Source organism: Elephas maximus, chromosome 10 (assembly GCF_024166365.1).
Source record: "Elephas maximus indicus isolate mEleMax1 chromosome 10, mEleMax1 primary haplotype, whole genome shotgun sequence".
In the NCBI taxonomy this organism is placed as follows: Eukaryota; Metazoa; Chordata; class Mammalia; order Proboscidea; family Elephantidae; genus Elephas; species Elephas maximus.
In genome coordinates, this window is record NC_064828.1 from 46,191,726 (window position 1) to 46,217,360 (window position 25,635).

Here is a 25,635-nt window from a genome sequence, read left to right on the forward strand (position 1 = left end):
AGAACCCAGGATAGAAAGGGAAAGGGGGAGAGTGCTGACAAATACAGTGATTGCAACCAATGTCAAAAACAATTTGTATATAAATTTTTGAAAGAGAAATTAATTTGCACTGTAAGCCTTCACCTAAAGCACAGTTTTAAAAAAGCGGAACAGGGTCCCTGTGGACAAAAGAAGCATGGTTATATGTCTTTCCAAAATATCTAGACAAATTTAGTAGGCATATTTATGACTTAGTAATACTACTATAGGGTCAGTTTGGCTGGTTGCATAAAAATTGACCATTGACTGGGTAATAATTGTACGGCAGTTGACTCATACATATTATTAGAATCTAAAATCGCTATAGCTCTCAACTATGTGATATTAATTGTTCTAGTCCAATAGCTACCCAACGGAAATTAATAAAAATTATCTATAAATTGTTAAAAGTGGAAAGTAATCAGAAATATAAATACGGATATTTATAAGTAGCTTCTGTACATGTAATGACTAATTTTAAAAGTAATCATGTCAATGGCAGGTTTGGTAACTTGGTAGAAGGTACAGAGCCCTGGCCTTAGAATCAACAGATGTAGGTTCTCATCCTGGTTTTGCCACTTAGTATGTATTTGAACTTGGGAAACTCATTTAGCCTCCCAGAGTCTGTGGAAAGGGAATGATCGTAACTCTCTTACATTATGAGGTTAATGTAAGATAATATGAGGAAAATATTCTGCAAACTCTAAGGCATTATGAATATCAAACATTATCTTTACTGGCTTTTTACTGTAAAATCTAGGATTTTAGCATTTCAGCTGGCCAAGCTTATGTTTATCAGTAGGAACTGATCTTTTCTGTCATTTTATTTCTGTTCTTCGTGCATATGTTTTTGTGGAAAGATATATTAAGCAGCAATCAGACCACCCATTTTATTTCTGAAGCTGGCAAAGCAGAGAAGGTAGGTTCATAAAATAAGAGAAAGAAGGTATCTGGAAGTTAACCACCATGGGTCTGTACCTACACAGTGGAGTTTGTGGGTTACCTCCAGGAAAGACTATGAAAGTGGCCAGCAATCCATAGTTGATATGATTAGGCTGCCCAGTAGACAGACCCCAGTGGGCATGATGGACCTTGAATACTCCTTGTCATTGTTACTCATTTTGGTTAATATTAAGATTAGCTGTTTGGTATTAACATTGTCAACTTTGTTTTTGATATTTTATTAATAATTGAAACGTTATGTATTCATCTTTGCATTGAAATAAGTCATCAATTATCAGAGATAATTTATAATATAGAGACTTTAAGTTCTTTGAGATGGAAATGGTATTAACTGTGTTTTCTTCATGGCCTGGGTAAACCAAACACACCACTGTATAGTCACCTCACTGGACATGGTCTATAGTTCAGACAGGGTGGCTTCCTGAAGTACCCCATTATATTCAGGGAGTAACTAACCCCTGGGAGAAATTTTACCAATATATGCCTTCTAAAAGCAATTTTATATTGAAATATTTTTTAAGCAGATGGTAAAGGAAGGTTTCTAATTGCTCAGATGGATCAAAATAGGAATAGAGGATGATAGAAGAGGCAGGGTAGTCTGTGACAAAGAGCACTGACCGTGGAGGAATGTCAAAGCCATTTTTTAACTGTGTAGTCATAACCAAATAGTTAATCTTTCTTAGTCTCCAGTTCCTTGTTCATAAAATGGATATACTAGTATCTGCTCTACCCCCCTTAGAGGCTTATTGTAAGAACCAAAAGAAATAAAGTAAGGTAAGGACTTTGTGAGCAGTAGTTAGATATAGAGTATCCAGCCAGTCACTTGTCTGCTGAGTACATCCCATGGTCTTAGTCCTGTGAGGGTATACGAAGAAATAAATGACACATTCTGTGCCTCTAAGGAAAAAAACAGAGACAGAGATAGGGAGAGGGCAATGCCGCGTATCAAATACCTAGTGCCGATTAAGTGGTAGAGACAATAGAATTCAAAGGAAAGAGCTCGCTTTGGCCTAGAGTGGACAAAGAAGAAGAAAAATGATTCGATATAGATCTTGAAAATGGGTATTATTTCTATTGGTGGAGGGAGGCAGAGGGAGGATTCTAGGTCTCAGAGGGTGTGTGAGCAAAGGTATGGAGAAGGAAAACACAGTAGATGGTGTGTAAAGCATTTGGAGTCTAGGGAGGGAAGTCATGGAAGATAAGCCAAATTGTAAAAGTTATAGCCAAATTGTCACAAAACTGTCACGATAAGCTAAGTGGTCTGAATTGTTCCTAGGAGTGACAATAATACCCTCTATCAAAAAAAATTTTTTTTTTTCATCTACATAGTGCTATATCATTTTCAAGGTACTTTTAAATGTGTTACCCCTTTTGGTTCTTTCAGAAATTCTGTAAGGCAAGGATCGTCATCCCTATTTGACACATGGGAAGCTGAGGCTCAGAGAGGCCATGTGGCTAGTCCAAAGTTTTACAACATCAGGACAGACATTATCACTCCTGGTCTGCTCTACTTAGTGTAAAGATACTTTAAGAAGATCAACCTGGCAGCAAAATGCAGGGTGGACCAGAGTGGGAAAAAATAAGATAGGCCAGTTAGGAGGCTGCTCACCAAGTTGACCGAATGTGAGATTTCACTAGTCAATGTTACAGTCATGGCCATTGGAATGGATATAACATCAGAAGTAAAAAATATAGTAAAGAAAGAATTCCCAGGCCTTGATAATTGACTGGACATGGGAGGATCAAAGATGAGTCCAAGAGAAGTGATTCACTCAATCTTTCTAGCTTTAAACTCTGATGAAATGAAAGGGTTACCAAATTTGAGAGGTCCACAGCTCAAGCCTGAGTCACTAGTTGAACACAGATCCTACCAGTAGCCAGTCTTTACTCTCATGCCAACAGACTGACTTCCCATTGCTGTTGGCCATTCTCTTATTCACCTTTGTATTACAGCTCTGATCACTCTCTAATTAGGCACAGACAGACTGTGAGCTTCTTAGTAATGGCCTGGTGTAGAGCAGTGCCTGATAAATGTTAATTAAACATTAATCAATTGAGTAAATGAACGAATGAATGAATAACCTTACAGTTTTCTTCTGAGTCTCAAGTCAGATCATATAATCATTTCTTCAGAATCCTTTAGTGGTTTCCCTTGTCTATAAAATAAAGGCACATTTCCTTTGTACAGCATTCAAAACACAGTCCAGCCAACGTTTCCCCCACCCACTCTACTCTGTCGCCTCTCTGCCCTCCTCTCCAATTCCTGAACACAGCAAGCAGTTTCATGGCTCTATGCTTTTGCTCATAAAAGTTCTTCATCTTAAGGGTCCTTTTCATTTCTCCAGAGTCAGTCAAATACTAAAAACCAGTTGCCATTGTCAGTCCCAACTCATGGTCACCCTGTATGTGTCAGAGTAGAACTGCATTCCATAGGGTTTTCAATGGCTTATTTTTCAAAAGTCAGTTGCCAGGTCTTTCTTCTAAGGCACCTCCAACCTTTCAGTTAGCAGCTAAGTGCTTGAACTGTTATCACCATGCAGGGACTCCAGTAAAGTCCTACTTGTCCATAAAAATTCACCCGATACTGTCTCTTTAATGGAAGCCTCTCCATTGCCCCAGTGAGGATAGTTCTCCTCATCACTTCCCTACACTTTGCATCCATAGATGAACTATAGATCCACTGTGGTGGCATAGTGGTTAAGAGCTATAGCTGCTACCAAAAGGTCAGCAGTTTGAATCCACCAGGCACTCCTTGGAAACTCTATGGGGCAGTTCTATTCTGTCCTATAGAGTCACTATGAATCAGAATCGACTCAGTGGCAATGGGTTTAGGTTTTTTTTTTTTTTTTTTGTATAGCTCTACCAGGAGCCCTGGTTGCACAGTGGTTAAGTGCTCAGCTGCTAACCAAAAGTTCAGCAGTTTTTAACCTGCCAGCCACTGCATAGGAGAAAGATGTGGCAACCTGCTTCCATAAAGATTATAGTCTTGGAAACTATGGGACAGTTATACTCTATCCTGTAGAGTTGCTATGAGTCAGAATCAACTCGATGGCAATGGGGTTTTGTAGGTCCACCTCCCCTACAAATTTGTCTCCATAAGGCCTAGCAGGGTATTGGCTCCTAGTAAGGGGTTCAAAGGAAACCCTGGTGGCATAATGGTTAAGAGCTACAGCTGCTAACCAAAAGGTCGGCAGTTTGAATCCACCAGGCGCTCCTTGGAAACTCTATGGGGCAGTTCTACTCTGTGCTATAGGGTCTCTATGAGTAGGAACCAACTTGATGGCAATGGATTTAAGGAGTTCAAATAAAAGAAAATTAAGAGAAATGGCAAAAGAGCTGTTGAGAGAAGGCGGCAATGAGCTTAATTTTCTTTTCTTCTCAGAAATCTACCCCTTTTCTACAAATTTCTCTCAGTGAAAAATAAAATTCATTTAAAACATTGTATATTTATACAAGAGAATTTCTTCCCTTTCTCTGCCTAGCAAGATGGAGCATAGTTTTACTTTAATATCGGTTTCTTTTCTCATTTCTTACTCAGCAGAAAAAGCCCATTCAAACAAAAGGAAGAAACTGACATATTTTGGATTGACAGATGTCAAGGGACACTACCATCTAATTTGCTTGTTGATTAAATTGAAGGTAATTTCCTGGTAACCCAGGCTTCCAAAAATGTATTTTAAGTGGCATGTTGGTAAAAGGAAATTAATTTCTCTGCATTAAAGTTGCCAGCTTTTGAATTAATTGCATGAACATAACAATCAATTAATAAATGTTAAGCAAACAAGGGAAAATCAGTCAATTAAAAATGACAAAATTGGTTCCAAGGGCAGATAAACCCAATGACTGTCAAAAGGCTCACTTCTAAGTTTGGATATCCTGCCTCAATACAATCTACCTCCCAGTTTTCTACACAGTATTCAAATTGCTGAGCTTTATTATAATTTCTTATAAATAAATTACCACCTAAGCCTTTCTCGCTGATTTGGCGGGATTAAGGAAACCAAACATAAGCAGCAGTGTTCCAGTGGAGAAGGTCATTGCTCTGGGGAGGTGTGCCACCCCCAGTACTCAGCAGAAATATTTTTGAAAGAGAGAGAACCTTGGCAAAGTAGACCAATGTTCTCTAAATATTCCCAAGTACACTCTGCCAAGGGGAAGCTCTGTGTGTCGTGTTTCTTTTTCCTGATTAGAAGCTCAGGTATCTTCCAGGGACCAGGTAAAGTGGGAAGTAGCAAGGCTCAGGGAGAGTGCTTACCTTCTTAGAACTTTCTTAAACACAAGCCGGCCCCAACTTCCACCTCTGGGGCTGAACATGACCTGGGATGCATGGATTTATTCTCCTGGCCTAGATTTTTTAAATTTATTCCGCACGTTTGAAAAGATGGGTGCTTTGGAAATTTTGTTTAAAAATATATATATATATATATGAGGAATAGAATTTGCCTTGTGAAAATATCTTACAGGCTGCATATACTTTACAACTGCGTAACACTATTGTTTTTTCATTTCACTTGCTGTGCCTTGTCGTCAGTCCTGACTCAATAGCATGATTTATCAGAAAGCACCTTCATGTTCTCTCAGGTACTGACTAAAAAAATCAGGGATGATAGCACACAAATCACTCATTTCCCCATTTTGCTGAGGGCACCTATCATAATGGATATGTGTAAAATTTCTAGAACTATTTATATTTTAGCGTATAAAAAAATCTCTGAATAAAATGTAAAAAAATTGAGGCTAAACAGGTACATTTAAACTCCTGTAACCAACTGAATCTTCAAAGTCTGACAATATCTCAGTCCTAAAATAACCAAACTATTCCCACCACCCAAAATGTTTTCCCATTTGCTAGCCTTGTCCATCTGGCGAAAAGCTTTGGAGTGTCCTTTGATTCCATGCCATACCTCAGACTCCAAACTTAATACATCAACAGTTCCTTTGAACTTTACTTTGATAATATATCCATCATTCAACCACTTCCCACCATCTCCTCCTGTGCTACCATCATCTCTCTCACCTGGACTCAGCAGTAGCCTCCTACCTGGCCTTCCACTGGTGTCCCCATACCAGGCAGAAACATTTATCAGATCTTATCACCTTCCCTTTGTCTTTCTCATTGCTGTATCCCCAGAGCCTAGAACAGTGCCTGGCAATATGCTAATTCGCAGTGATACATGCTGAATTAATCAAATCATACAGTTTGGATGAAATACACAAAATGCTGTGGGGACATTTGGACACTTGAAAAGCATTACCTGAGCATGTAGAGAGACCAGGAAAGAGTGTGACACCTGCCCCTGAATCTGAGTAATTCATACATCTGCCAGTCAACTGCTTACCTCATTCCTCCAATCAAAGGTTATTATGGAAAGAAGATATTGTGGGTAAATAGGGTGAGTTTGGCCATAGTGCCTAAGGCCTCTTCTTTGAGGGTTACCCAAACCCACTGCCGTCCAGTTGATGCCAACTCATAGCGACCCTATAGACAGTGTAGAACTCCCCCATGGAGTTTCCAAGGAGGAAGATGGTGGATTTGAAGTGCCGACCTTTTAGTTAGCAGCTAAACACTTAACCACTGTGCCATCAGGGGTTACGTCTGCCTAAACCAAAGTAACCCGTTGCCGTTGAGTAGATTTTGAATCATAGTGACCCTATAAGACAGAGTGGAGCTGCCCCATAGGGTTTCCAAGGAGTGGCTGGTGGACTCGAACTGCCAACCTTTTGGGTAGCAGCTGAGTTCTTAACCACTGTGCCACCAGGGCTCCAAACCAAAGTAGAGAGTAAAAAAAAAAAAAAAATGAAGTGTAGATTCTAGTTCTTTTAACAGTTGTGTACTTACGTGGCAGTCGTAAAGCACAAGTTGCTGCAATAATCAAAAGAATCATTACTTGTTTTGCTAAAATCCCAAGGAAATAGCACAAGATGTTATATTTCAGCACTAATGAGGTCGTGCCTGAAGAAGTGTGATTTTAATCATGATACATTTGGAGAATCCGTTGCAAAACTGTAGGAGAACAGCATGCTCTACCCAGTTTTGAGGAAAGCGCGTTAATATCCCATGTTTTTGTTTTATTTAGTCTTTGCTGGCTGTGTGAAGAATCACCTAAGGTACTGGTAGCTTTACTAGGGACTACATCAGATAGAACCCTATAAAGAAACACAATTTTCTTCTCCCCGTACTATGAATGAAGACGGCACTACAGAGGAATATTTGTCTTGAGTTGTCTTACCAGCTACTAGATTGATTTGCTTTGCCACTGACAGTTCAGATCCTGATACAACCTTTTCACCACCTTCCATCCTTCGAAGGTTGAAAGGCACCCCTTTAGTCTACTGGTTCACTAAGCCTGTACCCTGACTGAGAGAGCAAGGGAGTTTCTGTGCAGTTTCACTTCATTTGCCAGGCTGGTGTGGGCTGGGTAGTAAAACTCCTGGCGGAAGTCTGCATATGAGCAATGTTGCTGATTGCTTCATTAGAACCCTGTGCGCTTCAGCAGCCATATGCTTTCAAGTTTCTTTAAATGGTATTAGGGAAAAATATCCTCAAGGCATTATTTTTAAAGGGGACTTCAAACGTTCCCTAAGAAAAAAAAAAAAAAAAGTATAGCACGTTTGAACTCCAGGGGGTTGCAGGAGAAATCTTTCTTTGCAAGTCTGCGAAAGGGAAGCATCTTTTCAGTTTCTGGATAAAGTAAATGTTGGTCAAAATCAGGGATAAATTTGAAATGTAGATGTAGAAAGTGTCCAAATCCTTGAATCCTTACCATAAAATAACAAAGACGACGACGACTTGAGAAAGCAAAGTTTTTAAAAAATAGCTTTTGTTTTTATCGGATGGAATAACGAGAATTGGACATTCTCCTCATATCTTGCCAAGTGGAAAAGTGAACAAATTCTTCCCATTTCCTTCCACATCTTAGACACTTCTAAAATGATCTTCTTCTCTGTATTAAACCTGTGTTACATGTATTCAAACCAGGGACAGATTTTCAATAAGCAAGATAGGCACGGGCTTACTTGTGTTTACTTACTAACCTGTAGTGCCCAATTTCACCTATTTTTCCCATGTGAAATGTGAAACTGGGCAGTAGAGATTAGTAAGTAAACACAGTTAAACCTGTGCATACTTTGCTTACTGGTTAATCTGCCCCTGACTCAAACTTATATTTTAAAGAACTGGAAAGCAGGGGTAAAGCTATTTGTTTTGCATTTTCCTGCAGAGGGTCTGCTCTAAAGGTCAAATCAAAGAGACGCCTTCTTCAAGTTTAAACCTGCCTTTTCTAAATAGATCCCAACCTGATCTCATTTAATGCATTGATGCCTGGTTTCGTAGGCATTATAGTTGCAGTATTACATATCAAAAGGACTCTTGAGAAATTTCCTCGAATTGATCATTCTGATTTCTTATGTATAACTACTCTATATTCACTCAGAGGATAGCTGCATTGTATGCTAAACCATGAATTGTAAAAATTGGTCCCTTTGTATGCAGGTTTGTATTAAATTGAGATGCTCTATTTTTTTCTGTTTGTTCCCACACTTGAGTTCCTGGTGTCAGTTTGTATTTGGCTCCTTGAGCATATTAAAGTCTTTCTAGTGCTTACGATATTCTTGCCAAGAGCACACTTGCAGCAATCTGCACTAGAACAGTCTTTGTGCCAATTACTTCAAAACATAGTCTTTAAAATAAAAGGGGGAGGGAGGGTTCCAGGGAACTTTCGGGTTACAGTGTGGTGATTTCAGTTTTAATTTTTTAGAGCCAGTCTTCCTGAAATGATGACTTACAGGCTCTGGAATGTGCATCTTTTTTGTTTTGTCTTTTTAAACCTCTCTATAAAATGGAAGCCCTGATAAAGACATAGAAATAGTAGGAATTAATGGTAACAAATGCAATGCCGTTGCTACTGATACCACACCCTAATCTATTTAAGCAGCTTTGGAAAGGGAACTTCTAGAAGCTTTTTAAAGAGTTTCCAAATGTGTGACGGTAAATGACTGTCTCTAATCATGGCTGAATAAACCAACTGCAGCAAATGAGCTGGTGGCACGCACAAAAGTCATATGAGTGTCTTAAACTGCATATGCTGAATGGATAATAATTCCTGTCAGTGCCATGGGGTCTTTTGAAGGTTAAAAAGGTAAGTTGGATCAATTTTATATATACATGCACAAACGCACACATATATCGTTAGGTGCTGTCAAGTCAGTTCCAACTCATAGCAACCACTATGTATAACAGAACAAACATTGCCCAGTCCTGTGCCATCCTCAGAATCCTTGCTATGTTTGAGTCCACTCTTGTAGCCACTGTGTCAATACATCTCATTGAGGGTCTTCTTATTTTTCGCTGACCCTCTATTTTACCAAGCATGATATCCTTCTCTAGGGACTGGCCTCTCCTAATAACATGTCCAAAGTACATGAGACAAGGTCTTGCTATCTTCACTTCTAAAGAGCATTCTCTGGTTATACTTCTTCCAGGTCAGATGGCAGTTTCTGGCAGCCTACAGTGTGTGTGGGTGTGTGTGTGTGTGTGTAAGTATATGTGGGTATGTATATTTTTTTTATATATGAAAACATAAGAGAGACTATATACTCTAAAACGTACTACAGAATAGAAAAAGCAATTGGCAAGAGATTAGAAGACCTCACTTTTCTTTCTACATCTGCCACTAATTGACTGTATGTCCTTGGGCAAGATATTTCACCTCCCTGGGCCTCAGACTCCCCACTTGTAACATGAGAAGATTGGACAAGGTAGTCTCCAAGGTCCCTTCCAGCTCTAGCATGCCATCTTTCTGGGATGCTGAACACAAAGGGATTGGCACGGATCCACTCACTCCATAAAGCTAGATCATTTGAGAGGCATGGCACTACTAGAAATTACTCTCTGTAAGGATGAAATTTAGGATCGAATTAAGTGGCAGCTGAACCCATTGCTGTCAAGTCAATTCCAACTGTAGGACAGAGTAGAACTGCCCCATAGGGTTTCCAAGGAGCAGCTGGTGGATTCAAACTGCCAACCTTTGGGTTAGCAGCCAAACTCTTAACTACTGTACCACCAGGGCTCCGAGTAGCAACTAGTTATTGAATATATTAGCTACGAACAAAAAGATTGGTGGTTCAAATCCATCCAGAGGTGCCTTGGAAGAAATGCCTGGCGATCTGTTTCCTAAAGATCATAGCCATTGAAAACCCTGTGGACCGCGGTTCTCCTCTGAAGCACATGGGCTCGCCATGGGTTGGAATTGATTCAATGGCAACTGGTTTTATATTAGCTGTAGAGTTTGGAGGGCAGGTTAAGAAACATTTAAGAAAATGTCCCATGTTAATCAATGCTAAACACATAATATCAGGCCTAAAAAAAAAAAAAAAAAAAAAAAAAAAAAAATATCAGGCCTAGCGGAGTGGAAACCATGATGAATGGAGATGGAAAGTTATAGAGGCTTAGAGCTTTGGAGATGGGTCAATGCTTTGTGTTTAAAAATTGAACTTAATATACACTATATTATGGAGCCCTGGTGGCACAGTCGTTAAGAGCTCAGGCAGCTTACCAAAAGGTCAGCAGTTTGAACCCACCATTTGCTCCTTGGAAACCCTATGGGACAGTTCTATTCTGTCTTATAGGGTCCCCATGAGTTAGAATCAACTTGACAGCCATGGGTTTATACTATGAAAGGGGTCTCAGAGGCCTATTTCTCTTTCCCACTGAGGAAACTGACAGAGAAAAGGGAGATCCTTGCCATGAGGCACAAGACTGCATATTTCCTAAGTGTGCCAGGAAAAAAAATGGCTCCTAGTCTGGGTTCTTTCTTTCTTGTGTATTTTTGGGTCTAAAGTGCCTAGCCTAAGAGAGCTGTCTTTATTCTTTCACTGTTTTAAAAGTCCCAGATACCTACTGTAGCCTCCTGGGAAGTATCATTTTTAGGTTTGATTATTAAGGAGTTTTATGTCTAAATCTGGGGAATATTAAAGTGCTCGACTGCTAACCGATAGGTCGGTGGTTCAAATCCACCAGTGGCTCATTGGGAAAAAAGACCTGGCAATCTGCTCCCATTAAGATTATAGCCTAGGAAACCCTATGGGGCAGTTCTTCTGTGTCCTATAAAGTCACTATGAGTTGACATCAACTGGATAGCACACAACAACAATTTTTTTTCTAAATATATATGACTTAATATTTGCTTTAAACAATTGTAATTATCAAAAAAATAATTATTAACAATGTTTTCCCCCTCAAAGGGATGGCTTCTTTAAATATATATATCATCTTGTGAAACAGCAGAGTTGTTCCTCCGCAAGGACTGGTCTGTCCATCTACATGGACACCAAACCAAAAACCAAACCAGTTGCCATCAAGTCGATTCTAACTAATGGCAATCCCATGTGTTGCAGAGTAGAACTGTGCTCTGCCAGATTTTCAAGGCTGAGACCTTTTGGAAGCAGATTGCCTTACCCTTCTTCCAAGGCGTCTCTGGATAAGTTCAAACTGCGAGCTTTTTGATTAGTAATTGAGTGCTTAATCATCTGCACCATTATCTACAGGAATAATTGTCTTTAACTGTGTATCCTCTGAAGCTGAGGAAGAGAAGAGTAGCTGCCCTCCATGTCTAAGAGTTATTCCTCTAAAGGTTTTCCTTTATTATCAAAATATAATCATTTATTCTATGGCAGACCTTAAGGCTGAGTGGAAGGGGCAGGGTAAGGCTGTTCAGTGGGGCCACCATCACATCTTTTCATGGTAGAAGACTGCTTGTGGGGACTACTCTCTTCATTCAGAGGAGCACTCAGTCTAGGTACTCAGCTATCTGTTGACGTTAGTTGCAGCTTAGAGCATCTGTGTATAAATTCTACTAGCGAACTCAAGAACAAAAAGGCCCAGGAGACTAACTTAGAACAAGATCAGTTGTTAAACTCAAGAAATTTAAGTAAGATAAGCATTCAGCAAAGGTGTTCAGCAAAGATAGAAAACAAAATATTTGACTTTTATGGTAGCTTTCTTTTTTTTTTTTTCCTAATAAGGGCTCATGGGTTCTAAAGAAATTTTTCAATATGGTGTAGTGTTTCGTCAAGGAGGGTGGGGTGTGGGAGTATGAAGTCAGTGTCTAGTCCTTGCCCTGCATGGGACTAGTCCTGAGCCTCTTTTTTTAATGTCCGTAAGTAAAATTACAGTCTGCTATATTGAGAACAACCACCTCTCTACCCTCAAGACAGTGACGCTAAACCATGAGGGGCCTCCAGGAGCCTTGAGGGGTGATCCTCCTTCTCCACATACAATGAAAAAATAAAATCGACAAGTTGCCCTCCATGGTGGTACAATGGTCCTCTGTCCTCGAGGAGCCTTTAATAAAGTAACTGAATCAAACGAAATTCGATCAAATGTGTACAGTTTAGCCTTCCTGCCCCTTAACAATTTATCGAGGTGTTTCTACCCCTGGTCCTGGTTTATTAAATGATAGTTGCAGTGCTCCACTCTGAGAAAATGTGCTTTATATCCTTGGCAGACATTTACATAATCTCGTTAAAGAGATCTCTCCAGCTTAGTTAAACCATCCCAATATAAATTCTTATCTTTGGTAGAAGAAAGACTATTTTCTCCAAAGGGACCGGGAAACAAATACAGGGTCCAGGCGCATTTTGAGAAGCTGCAGCTGTAATTGTAGTTATATTTTTTATGTTATGTATTTGAAGTTTGCTAAAAGAGATGGATGAAAAGTAATTGTTATGTTTGGAGGATACAATTGTGTAAGAATAGAATGCTGTGGCTAATGTATTTTAAATGTGGGTTTTAAAAATAATTTTTTATTTGTTGCCTTAGAAAGTGTTTTTGCATTTTAAAAAAAAAAAAAAACCACTGAGGGTGATAAATTACCAGCAATCTCTCAGCTCCCCACTGAAGCCATCAAATTAAGGGTTAACCTCACAGGATCCCCTGAATTAATCAGGAGCTAGAGGGGGAGGGGACTGGCAGAGTTTGACCTCCCCCAAGAGACTTACAACACAACAGTGCAGCCCACCGAGGTGTGGCCACTAAGAGAATGCGGACCTTTATGCTAATAAAAGAGCCTTGACAAGGCTCCCAGGCTGCTTCCCCAAGCAGCCCTCTGCCCAGGAAACACCCAGCTTCCACTGTAGCTGAGAATTCCTGCTGCTTTTCACGCAGGGAGCCTCCATTTTCAAAGAACCAAAAGACAATGGGTTGTGTTCTACATAGTGTTTTTTTTGTTTTGTGTTCTTTTGTTTTCAGTCTAGCTTAATCATAAATGTATGTTCATCCTTCCTTGCTCATTTAGAAGGCCGCCTGTGGTGTACCTATGGGTCATCGTCATTAAGATCAGTTGTCACCATTCAGCTCGCTGGATAAAGAGGAAGCCAGAGCTGAAGGCCCCTTATGGCATGCCCTTAAAGTAGGACTGCTCAAAGGGTAGCTCTGTCAATCTCTGGCATCCCAAAGCACTCGGGGTGCTTGGGGAAATACAGACTCCCAGGCCCCTCCCTCAGTTTAGAGAACCAGAAGTTTGGGGGTGGAGCCACATTGTTAATAAGCTTTCCAGATGATTCTTGTGTACATTCAAGTTTAAGAACCACTAACCCTAGAAGTTGTTTTTTGACTGTTCAAAATAAATCATTGATATCAAGGATTTTTAATCTTCCATTAAAATACAAAACGTGCTGTCCTTCATGTACCAGGCCCATTTAGTTACTTATTTCTGTAGCAGATGGAGCAAGGTGATGCCATCTATAGAGGAAAGTACACATATCCACATACATGCTGTGTTTTCCTTTAGAACCTTAGTATCTCAGTGAGAGTAATTTTAGCCTCTGCTTCTTTCCATTTTCTCTGCTTTTCATAGTATAGGTAAAGAATGCTCTTACTTAACAGCTTCAATTCTGTCCACCTCTTGAACCAGCTTTCACTGAGTCTTTTTGGGAGTCAGACCAGGCATCAAACAGTTGTGCTCCAGTTCCATCCTTCTTCCCTGTCTTACCTCAAGTTTCCATTCAAACCAGATTGAAAATCATGGAGCCCCTGAGAATTAGCACTTTTTGTCTTATTGTAGCCCTTTATCCAATGGAACTGGATCCTGCTAGGGTTCTTCTTAATATTGGCCAGGACTCTCCCTGACACCCAGTCTTGCTTCCTTACTACTCCAAGAGCTCCTACCAGAGCCGCCCTTAAGTTGAACCCATCTCAAACCCTGCTACCTTCCCTAGTTCTCACTAGTCTTCTTTCCTTAGATGCTGAATCTGCCCCTATAACTCCTCCCCAATATTGAGGATCGTTGATCTCAGGGACAGTCTTAGAGACAAACTCCCAGAAAGACTCCCACCACCTACTTGGCTCCCCAGTAGCCATCTCCACACCTAACTGAGGATGATTCCAGTACCGCCTTGTCTGTTGCATCCCCCTTGGCCCTGATGAAGTCTGCATTGTCACCCATTCCCAGCCACTAACTAGTTCACTAGCTCACTTCCCCCCTGATTCTTCCCACTCCAGTCTCACCCCTACCTGGAAAAGTCAACTTCTCCCTATTCTGTCTTTTCTTATTCCCAGCTGCCAAAGTCTCATTGTGACTTACAACAAAGCCTGCTGGAGTAGAATCAGTTTCTAGAACTAAAGTCTGAGATCCTGGAAATGGAAGGGAAAGGAGATGGCATTCTACTGATCGGCTGCCCCCAGAGGGCCCAAAGGCTCCTCCTCCATTTATGAGCCCTCTTCTCCCTGGTGCTTTGCCTTATGGACAAATACCTGGTCTTAGCTAACTTGTTTCAGGCATTGAGGAAAGACCTAGGTGAAGGAGTCAGAGACAGACAGAAGACCTGTTAGAGCAGATTCTACCAACCTATGAATATGGGCTAAATCCTGGAAAACTCACTCCTTAAAAATTTGTTTGAAATAATTTACACAAGGTTGATATTTGGATTAAGTTGGCAGGCTAGGTGTTTAGGTTCAGAAGACCTGGCTGAGCCCTTATCTTTCAGCAGGTTGTAGGCCACCTCAAAGCTCTCATCGCTTAAAAATAATTAGCAGACTCTCCCACCTGAGTTAGCAGTCTGGCGATCTGTATGCTAAACCAGACTTCTACAGGAGGAAGAAAGAAAAAAGACCAGAGTGCCAGAAGGAAGCTTAATTTTTGAGGTGAATTTGGATTCCCTTAAAGGACATCTCTGAAGATGGTCTAAACCCAGGGGATCGTAGTTTTTCTGTGCCTGCAGCTTTTTTTGTTCCCCTAGTTATCTAGCCCTATTCTATATTTTTACATTATATGTGGAAAATAATGCACAGAATACTTAGCACTTCCTTTTGATAAAAAAAATGTTTCCTATTACTAGACCTGAGATTTATTCCTAAAAGAATGGAAACAGCTTCCAGATGTATTTTTCAGTCACTGGCTTTCTTACGTATTGACAGAGGGAAGGTTTTATCAAGGTCTTTGTGATGGGCTTGTTTATAATGAGAAGATATTAGTGGAACATATCTAAGTGCTTATCACTCACAGTTGACTGAAAGGAGCATATGGCAGGAAAAGAAATATATATTTGTCCAAGCAATGCGGCTTGTTAACACTCACACACTCATCCTAAACTCTGTTGACAAGTACTTACAGCATCGCGCAGTCCCCTCACTGTATCAGGGAAGAGAAATAAAAGTCAAACAATGGTTTCTTCAATGTAGGATTGCCAAATAGTGCTAATTTGAACATTCTAATCACAAATGATGGGATTTCAACTCAGAAATCCTGTGCATTCCGCTTCACTGATGCTAGCATCCTGGCAGTGCTAGGGGTTTAGAAAACTAGGAGCTTTAGCATTTTTGTACAGCTCTTTATGATAAAATAAGATGAATGAAAGGAAGTGTGAGGATTGAGCTCTTATGTAAAGTTGAGCTTGGGGGCAAGAGTCTTTTGGTTCAGAAATCTTTTTGAAGAATGTCTGTAGATTAGATTTAAGACCAGACTAAGGTGAACCTTTAGAAGCCAGAGGCAGTTTTTACCTGGCATTGACCAAAATCAAAGCATTGTTCCAACTCAGATATGACCAATAAACTCCCCTATTGATTCATACTGAAGGTAAACGCTGTATTTATCAACTTACAGCTGTACCCTGAAACTCCTGTATCTCCATCCTGGAGTCACAAGGAGTGGGGAGGGAATAGTCCCCCCTACTCACAGTAAAGGCCACTCTATTAAGCCTTAGGCCATAGAATTTTCTAGAGTTTAGGGAGACCCCTAGGCGTCATCACCTGATTTAAATCCTCCATTTTATTTCTGAGGGAACGCAGCCCTGGCCAGGCTAGACGACTTGCCAGAGTTACCAGAAAAAAAAAAAAAAAGAACGAGGACTGAAGTCAGATGTTCTTTTTCACCATTCAATGTTCTTTCTTCTCCACAATATTCCTTTTATTTTAAAACAACTAATTATTTGTATTATTTCATGGTTCTTGACACAATATTAGTATTTAGGCATATATATTTGTATTTAAATCATTTCCCAAGCACCTATTTGACTTTACAAGGAAGCTGCATCCATTCTTTGAGGTTTATCACTGGAATCGTTGACTCTATGGAAAGCTTGGCATTTATGTCAGAATGGAATAGTGGGTGGGGAAAAAGATGCTTGGAATTTTCAGAATTTTTTTTTCTTTAACAAAAGTAATTGTTATGGGAAAAGAGAAAATAAAAAACAGAAACCTAAGTTGCCTTAGGCTTCAGGTACTCAAAAGGGGGAAAAATGCCTTTAGCGCTCTCTCTACATTTTCTCCATTGGTTAATTCCATTGAATTTCTTGATGTCAGCTATCACCTCTGGCAAAAAAAAAAAAAAGTCCAAAACTACACCTTCAACCATCATCTTTCTTAAGTGCCCAATCCTTATTTCCAGCTATTCACTGGACACATATGCCAGGATCTTCCCAAATAAGAAGTGTCTACACAGAAATTATCTTTGTCTCCGTACTGGCAAACAGTTTCTGTACTCCTGTTTATCATTTAGTTTATTTTGATCATCATTATCATCCTATGAGACAGGCTCAAAAAGCATAGTGATCTCTCTACTCCCCAATGTCATTGCCAAATTCTACTGATCGCACCTGCCATTTTGGCCCTCTCTCTGCCTCTTCTCCTGCTGACACCTACTGAAGTGCTTCTGGAGCCCTGAGCATTCCCCACGGGTTCCTTTTTATGCTCTTTTGCTCTAGCTATCCTCTCTATCTGGGAGCCCCTTTCCCCAGTATTTCCATGATCATGCCTTATGTCAACAACTTACTCTAATGTCACTTCCATGTAGGCTTATCTGATCCGTGCAATCGGAAATGTTTTTCTCCAACCCTGAGCTCCCAAAGATCTTATCTGTACCTTTATTATGGAGCATACTTGTTACTTAATAAATAGTATTTGTTAAGCATATATTGTATATCAGGCATATAGCTAGGCACCTTTACATGTATTTCATTTTCACTTAATCCTCCAGCATCCCTGTAAGACTTGGGAAACTTTAAAAAATATATATATATATACACACACACACACACACACACACACACACACACACTGATGCTTGGGTCCTGTAGGTAGAGATTCTGACTTAACTGGTCTTGGGTATAGCCTAGACATGTGGACTTTGTGTGTGTGTGTGTGTGTGTGTGTGTGTGTGCTTTACATGAAAGTTTACAGCTCAAGTTAATTTCTCATACAAAAATTTATACACGTACTGTTATATGATACTAGTTGCAATCCATGTGACAGCATACTTCCTCTTTACACTCCAGGTTTTTCGTGTCCCTTCAATCAGTTCCTGTCCCTTCCTGCCTTCTTATCCTGCCTCTGGACAGGAGCCACCCACTTGGTCTCGTGTATCTGCCTTTTGATAATCTTATTAAGAAAACAAAGAACACCTTTGCAGAGCACTTATTGGCTTCATGCTAGGTTTTCAATCTGTGATATGCTGACCCTGGAAACTAAGCAAGTCATTTCAGTGCTCTGAATATCAAAATTGCATGACTATTAAGTGCCAGAACTAGGATTTGAACCCAGCTCCTCTGACAATTCTCTTTCCTCTTTATCTCAGTCCTTAAAAGCAACTATAAAGTAAAAAATTCAACTATCTAAATGTTTGGGCACATGCTGTCAGACATGTTTGTAAAATTTGAGCACAGCCTGTCCATGGGGGAGAAAAAGTTCTATTGATGTTATGAAATAGATTTGGAAAAATACGTTAATTTAAACCCAGACATTAATTGTGGGATCTAACAGAGATCCTGTCCTTCTCAATCCCACCCTCCCTCACCCCCAGACTCACATGTAGACATACATACCTTCTAATTATTTAGTCATTGCATTGGTAATATTTTTAGTTCTATTTTTTCTTATTTTGTGCTGTTTCACAAAGCCTTTTCAGATATCCTGCACCTGAGTTTCTGATTATATGTGGAATTTTTTTAAAAAGTTTATAAACAGTCCTGGTGATCTACTGTTGAAAGAGCACAGTCATTGAAAACCCTCTAGAGTACAGTTCTACTCTGAAACACATGAGGTCATCATGCATCGGAACTGACTTGATAGTAACTAGCTTAGTATTTTTGTTTCCTTAGGGTAGTAAATTGACAACTTGTATAAACTTCTTTTCATTCAATATGAATGTGCATATATAATGCATAGAAGCGTAAAAAAGGATAGGGGGGTGTCTTTTCTGTGTACAGTGGTTGTAATGACATTCAAGCAAGACCTGGAAACCTGGGTTCCAGGCTCTGTTTGCCATTTCCAAGTTGGGTGACTTTGGACAGGGAATTAAGTTTTCAGAGCTTCTGTTTTCTCATCTGAAAAGTAGAGGGATAGGGGGTTCAGAAGGAGCCTCTCAAATTTTCTTCCAATTGTGAAATTTTGTTAACCTTTAAGATTATAAGTCACTTATTAGGCCTTTGCTCAGGATTTTTTTTTTTTTTTTTTTGGTCAGGAAGAAATTAATTAACTTGAACTCTTTGTTAACAAGTTGACATTTTTAAAAACAAAACAGAACATTGTAATGAAATTTGTAGTAGACCTCTTTACAGCTTATAAAGTGTTCACCTTCGTTTGATTTTCTCAACATGACTACAGAAAAGTCAGTATTATCTGCATTTTGCAGAAAAGGAAATTGAGAAACACAGAGGTCAAGTGACTTGCCCAGAATGACAATCCCAGAAAATGGCAAATCTAGACCTCTGCTACTAGTAACCAGTTGCCATTGAATTGATTCTGACTTATGGTGACCTCATGTGTATCTGAGTAGAACTGTGCTCCATAGTGTTTTTATTGGCTGATTTTTTGGAACCAGATAGCCAGGTCTGTCTTCTGAGGTGCCTCCGGGTGGACTCAAACCTCCAACCTTTCAGTTAACAGCCAACTGTGTTAACCATTTGTACTACCCAGGGACTCCAGACCTTACTAAGCCCTACTCTTGGGACATTTCAATACCACAGTGTCCCTAGACAAAGCTAGAGAGAGGAGGAGGCTTCATTAAATCAGCCATGCAGAAAGGCACTCCCCCTCTCCCCACCCCACCCGTCTGCCTTCCCAAAATGTTTTCCAGCTCAGACAGCTTTAAATTGCTTTTGAATAGAATATCAAGTAGGGATTTATTTAGCATACCATTTCTGGGTGTATGTTTTCCTGAGCATTTGTAGATCTGTGTTTTTTCAAGAAGCTGAGTGTTCCTGATAAAACAAGACAGATAATGATAAATAAGCATCTATGTAAGCCTAGCTGGGAGGAGGACCAGGCACTGTTAACACCCCTCCTGTGAAGTTAATCCTGTTTCTTTTAGCTATTTCTTTATTATTAGTTAATGAGGTCTTGCAGAAATATGTGTCTGTGATGGTGTTTTAGCATCCTTGCCTCTAGGAACATTTTCAGATGTTCATAAAGTAGCTAGTCTGACCAAAGCTTAAAGCAAAGGTGCGTTAAGTATGAATTGAGTCACCTTCAAATGTGGGTGGTCGAAAAGCTGCTCCTGAAATAACCTAAATAATCTTCCTCATTGGTGTTTCCAGGTCAGCAGCTCTGGGCACAAATGTGAAGTGTGACAGGGAAGGGGTATTATTTTGAACAGCCAGGGCTCTGAAGTGCAGCCCTGTAAGCTTTGATCCTGCCTCCTGACTGACAGGAGTGTGGCTTGCTTTTGGAAAACTGAGTAACTTAAAGGAAACAAAAATAAAAATGGAAACGGAATTACCAGTCCAGGCCCTGGGAAGGAAAGCAGGGGCTCAAGCATATTGTTGCTGGGAAGTGATAAAAACCTACTTCGTTTCCTGATGGCAAAATGGGAAAAGTGGAATCTCCAAAGACGATTTGGCACTCAGAGATGCAGTTGGAAAGGCAAAACAAATGTGGGAACTCAGCTACTAAACTGAGCTCGGCAGTGCTGTCGGTCAGGGCGATAACCCACAGCCAGGTTTCGGAGGGTCCCCTGCCCGGCAGCAGGGTCCCAGAAACACAGCTAGAGTTCACACACACCACGGTTGCCTCCAACCTCCCACCACACACACACGCCTGACTCCCATCATCCCAAAGCATAGCCCCACAAGTCCTTCATAGTTTTCACTCTTTCATGATTACTCCTCAAAATATCATTTAAGGAAGTTGACATTTTAGCTCGTCTTCTTTTTTTTTTTTTTTTCTATGTGCAATTTATAAGCAAAGGAATTTAAAAAAAAAAAAATACTACAAGTTAAAATGTGTGGGGATGATGAGCCAATTTTATTTGGTCTTGGGTGGTCTGGGCTGCATGGTATACTTTAGGAAAGAAACCAAAAATAACAGCCCAGTCTTCTTCCTGGTTCAGGGCAAGCCCATCTGAGCTGCCACCAAAATGGAGCAAGTCTTCCTGGCTTTACTGTACTGTGGGCTTGAGGACCAAATCATGGGCCAAAGACCTCTGACCACCAAACCCACAGGCTATTGCAATGAATCACTGTGTTATTGGTAACTCGATGCTGCCTAAAGGTGCACTGTCCTCGACAGAGCCCGTTCATGCCATTGCCACTGAGCCTTTTATTCGTTGGAGTCTTTGGCCCTTTGCAGTAGCAAACCCCGAATGAAGGAAAGTGCCGGTGAAAGGAGACGGCCATGTAGTCCCACTTGGTACAAGCTGGGAGAGAGAGACAAACATCTCCCATTAATAAAGGCCAGTAATGCAAACGTTTACTTTTGCAGCTTAGTGCTCAGCTTCTTGGTCATTTTATTTGGTTATAAACTTCCTCTAAATGAAAAAAAAAAAAGGCCTGAAAAATAGCAATAGCCAGTAATAATGCTGCCTTGAGAAGTGCACAGAGTATAATATTGTTTCTCTTTTGTTTTTTGCCCCGAAAGACATCGAGGGCACACTGACAGCCACTGTGATTACAGAAGGGACGAGCTATTGTTAGTTGTTCCCGATCTACCTTTGCATTTCTCAGAAAAAATACTGTTACATCTGGGATGTCAATTTGACCAGTGTGTTGTATACTTAATGTTCTTTTAAAGGTGATTCACATAACGGGCCGGCTACGCCTGAGAGTGTCACTGTCCCACGGGAGGACCGTCCCCAGCCAAATCATGGGTCTCGTGGTTGTGGCGCATGCCTTGCCTCCGCCTACAATCAATGAAGTCAGAATCGACTGCCATATGTTCGTCACGCGAGTAAATATGGACCTCAATATCATTTACTGTGAAAATAGGTACTTTGTTTTTGTTTTTATTTGCCCTGTTGTACACGTTGCACGTTGGGCGAGGGTTTGTGTTTTCAGCACATGGAAGGATTTTACCCTCCCAGTGAGCCCCATTATAAATCCTGATGTTGTTTTTTAATGGCTGCTTGGACTGACACCAACATGCTTTTTACTTAAAATTTACATTGCTGCCCTGATTTACATTAGGGACAACAATTTAATGAATGGGACACCCAGACATCCATATGCAATAATGAAAGCCCATTTTGGCTGAGAACCCAAGGAGAGAACAGGGCTGAGATGTTATTGGCAAAATGACACAGTAAAAGGTGTCCCCTGACACCTCAGCCAGACCCACTTCCTGACCAATGCAAGGGTCTGGCCTCGTGACGGTCAGTGTTCACATAGGCCTTAAGCACACAGAGAACAGATGAGAATATGAGTCCCCCAGAGGAAAAAGGACAAAAAAGAAATCTGCAAAACTATTAAATAAAACTGTGTGATACTAAAGATTTCACTTTTATTAAAAAAAAAATGACTCATCATATAAATGATTTGGCAGTTCTTCCTCAAGACAGAGCTTTTATAAAAGGACCTTTTAGCCTTTGGTTAAAAAGTTCACTTTTTCCATTAAGCACAAAGCAAGGGACAAGGAAATGGGACAGTGACCCTTCAGACCTTTCACCTAGAAGTCACCAGCCCATCATCAGACTGATTGGAGGGAGAAAGAATAATGGGGGTGCAGCGAGGAGGGGGCGTTGAGAGAAACTGCGCAAGTGTGGCTCGTGAACAGGATAGGATGTGTTGGTGATACCACCGTTCCCTGGTGCCCAGAGAAGATTACTCAATCAGTTTGGGAGGATGCTTTTGTGGCACAGATTGTCACTGGGCATAAAGGCAATACATGTTTGGTTAACCCTTCGGAGGGGAAATTAAAGAGCAGAATGGCCAAGTGGCTTGGGTAATTGACCTCTCCAGGAGCTAGCCAAGAGAAGACAGAAAGCTCCTGCATCCACTCCATTGGGAAGAGCCAAAGATATCAAGACCAAGTTAGAAACTGGCTACCATTTCTAGTCAGGATTTCATTCAGAGGAAGGAATTCATCAGTGGGAAAAGATACCCACCTGAGCTATCAGTGTTCAGTGGGGTAGAAGATCATCATGAACCTGTCGCTATTATTTGATAAGTAACTCAAAATCTAGATTTGTTGGCATTTATTAAAATTTTTAATACCATAACTGTATACTTGCCTATGTCTGAGGTATCCTGGAATGGACACAGAGTATCAGTAAAGACTAGTTAGAATGATTAGCTAGAGTTGACAAGTAATAATAAAGATACCAGTTGCCTTCAAGTTAATTCTGACTTTTGGCAACCCCAAGTGTGTCAGAGTAGAACTGTGATCCGTAAGGTTTTCAGTGGCTGATTTTTTGGAAGTAGACTGTCAAGCCTTTCTTCCAGGGTACCTCTGGGTGGACTTGAACCTCCAACCTTTCGGTTAGCATCCAGGCCCATTAACTGTTTGAACTAGCCAGGGATGCCTAACAATAAAGGTAGCTAACTTTTATTGGACAATTACTAGGTGCTCAATGTCATGCTAAGCGTATTATATGAACCACCTCATTTAAGCTTCCCAACAGTTCTGTGAGATAGGTGCTGCTACTGACTCCATTATCCTCAGGCAATTTCAGTGTAGGGGAAAAGGTTAAGTGGTTTGCTTGGGGTCAAGATTCGAACCCAAGTCTGTGGAATTCAAAAGCCCATGCACTTAGCCACATCCCATGGGGTCTCATTGGATTCCTTATCTCTTATTATTTTTTTGTCAGAAGACAAGCTGAATGGCAGGGACCCAACAGAATAACCTCTGAGTGGGACCTTTTGTGCATATGAGCCCATGAAAGGACACCATTACAGCCGCAAAGCAGTTTGTTTTCTGACTAAAAGCATAGCGTACTAGAGAAGGAGCTCCAACCCAGGGAAGCAGATTTAAGAGTCAAAGAATGAACTATGGCTTTGCTTCTTTGAAAATATGGTTTCTAGCATTTAGAAAAGATTTTTCAAAGTTCAGGAGAACATTGGCTTCCTTGATGTAGATTTACTATCCCCACTTCCTCAAAAAAAACAGAGGCTCGTCTTGTTTACCTAACTCCCAATGATAGTCTTGGCCCAAAACCAGCACTTAATTTTCGTTTTTCTCATCACAGATTGATTAATTCTTTTGATGAGCTCGTGGACATGAGTGCCTTATGGGTGCCACTCTAGTCACTGAGATCATTTTCTGTGACATGCTTTTAGCTTTTTTCTTCTGATTAAAAAAAAAAGAAAAAGCTTTCCACAACCCCTTATTAGCCTATACAATACAGCATTATTTCCCAACTGAGGATGATAGTAATTATGAAAAAGACCTGTATTAAAGGTAATTGCATATTTGAGGTGACAGAAAAGCATACTGTGTGTCAGACACTGTGCTAACTTCATTTCATTCATGAATCCTCTCACCAACCTCTGAGGTTGTTTTACAGATGAGGAAACTGAGGCTCAGGGGCAAGGATGCCGTCAGGATTCTGATTCTGATCCTGATAGGGGTCATCAGACAGCTCTGATGCTTTCTACACATATAGCAAGAGACCCTTGAATGCTGAGCCCGTTGTGTTCACCACGGCAACAGGCTCTGGTGCATAGAAGGGCTTCGGGAAATCATTTTGAAGGATTTAATTCAAATAGAGAATAAACTAAAGAAATGTCTTCCCTAAAGACCCGAGTGGCTTTTTCCCGGGGTTTATTATTTAATTAGGGAATTGTTAGCTGGAAACCACAGCTCTCTCCTTGCCTCTGCAGACCATTCTTCTCCTCTGGCGTTCCCCAGGACGGCCTCAGGCAAAGCAGATATCTGACGCCTTCAGAGGAGCTGGCAAATTCAGAAACACCAAAGAGGGTCTTTTAATGACATCCCAGAAAGGGGGTATAAACTGTTCTTGGAAAACAGCTAATGGTTTTAGGAAAACACCAACTAATCTGTTTTGTACCAGAGAACCCTGGAATCGTTAGAAAACACTCCATTTTATTTCCCCCAATTAGTCTTATCTTTCCAAGAATTCTAGTTTTGCCAAAAGTTCTATGCCAAAAACTAATTAAATTTCCAGGCACTGAGAAATTCACTCGGCGAGTAGTGTATTTTTAATTATCTTCCACATGATTTTGTTTTTGTTTCTTATTTCCCTGCTTTGAGGGCTAGACTTAGCTCAACAATGATCTCACATGTGTCTTAAAAATGTCTTTTCTAAAGATTCACTTCATATTTGACTGGATCATAAGTTATAAAGTGGATAGTAAAGAGAATAAATCCAATTTTAAAATATATTCTGTCCTGGGCTGACCAAAACCAATCCGTACATGGGCAGGGAGGAGGGTAATAAGCATTTTGAGGTATTTGTGTAAACTAGGCAGCATCCCCCAACGAGTTTTCCCATTTCTGTTTTCCTGCCTGAGGACACTGACATCTGGACAATCAATGACAGAGGCTTACACACACGTACTGTCAAGCACAAGCCTGGAAGAGCTGCTGAAATGGTTTAAAAGTTTCTGTGTGGAATCCACCACAAAGTACCAGTTAAAAGGAGCAGGAGTGAAAGCTGAGCTCCCAAATGACTGAGACTAAAAAAGATAATACCCCCAGGCATCTGTATGTCTCAGCATTTAAATTATATCCCTTGAAATGCCAATTTGGACTCTGTGCCAAGAAGCAGTTGAAGCTCTTTTTCATGGAAATACCCAATAGAAGACCAATCTGTTTAAATGAAAGGTGTCTCTAATCATTTGGTATAAACATAACATGTTTTTATTTTATTATGTAACCTTGAATTATCTTGGCCTCAAATGAGGATCTTGCATTGTTACTGATTCTCAATAATTTTATGGAATTATGTTGTCTAAATGTGCACTCTAATGCCAAAAAAAGAAAAGAAAAACCTA

General features: G+C 40.4%; 1 protein-coding gene across 12 annotated transcripts in view; it reads left to right on the forward strand.

The window, feature by feature from the left end:
* The window catches only part of NPAS3 (neuronal PAS domain protein 3), a 966,848-nt gene that overhangs the window by 917,849 nt on the left and 23,364 nt on the right, over positions 1–25,635 (forward strand). For all 12 annotated transcript variants that reach the window (XM_049897603.1, XM_049897590.1, XM_049897591.1 and 9 more), the window contains one exon: positions 21,479–21,672. In XM_049897603.1, coding sequence (XP_049753560.1) covers positions 21,479–21,672 — 194 coding nt within the window. The remainder of the gene's footprint in view (positions 1–21,478; positions 21,673–25,635) is intronic.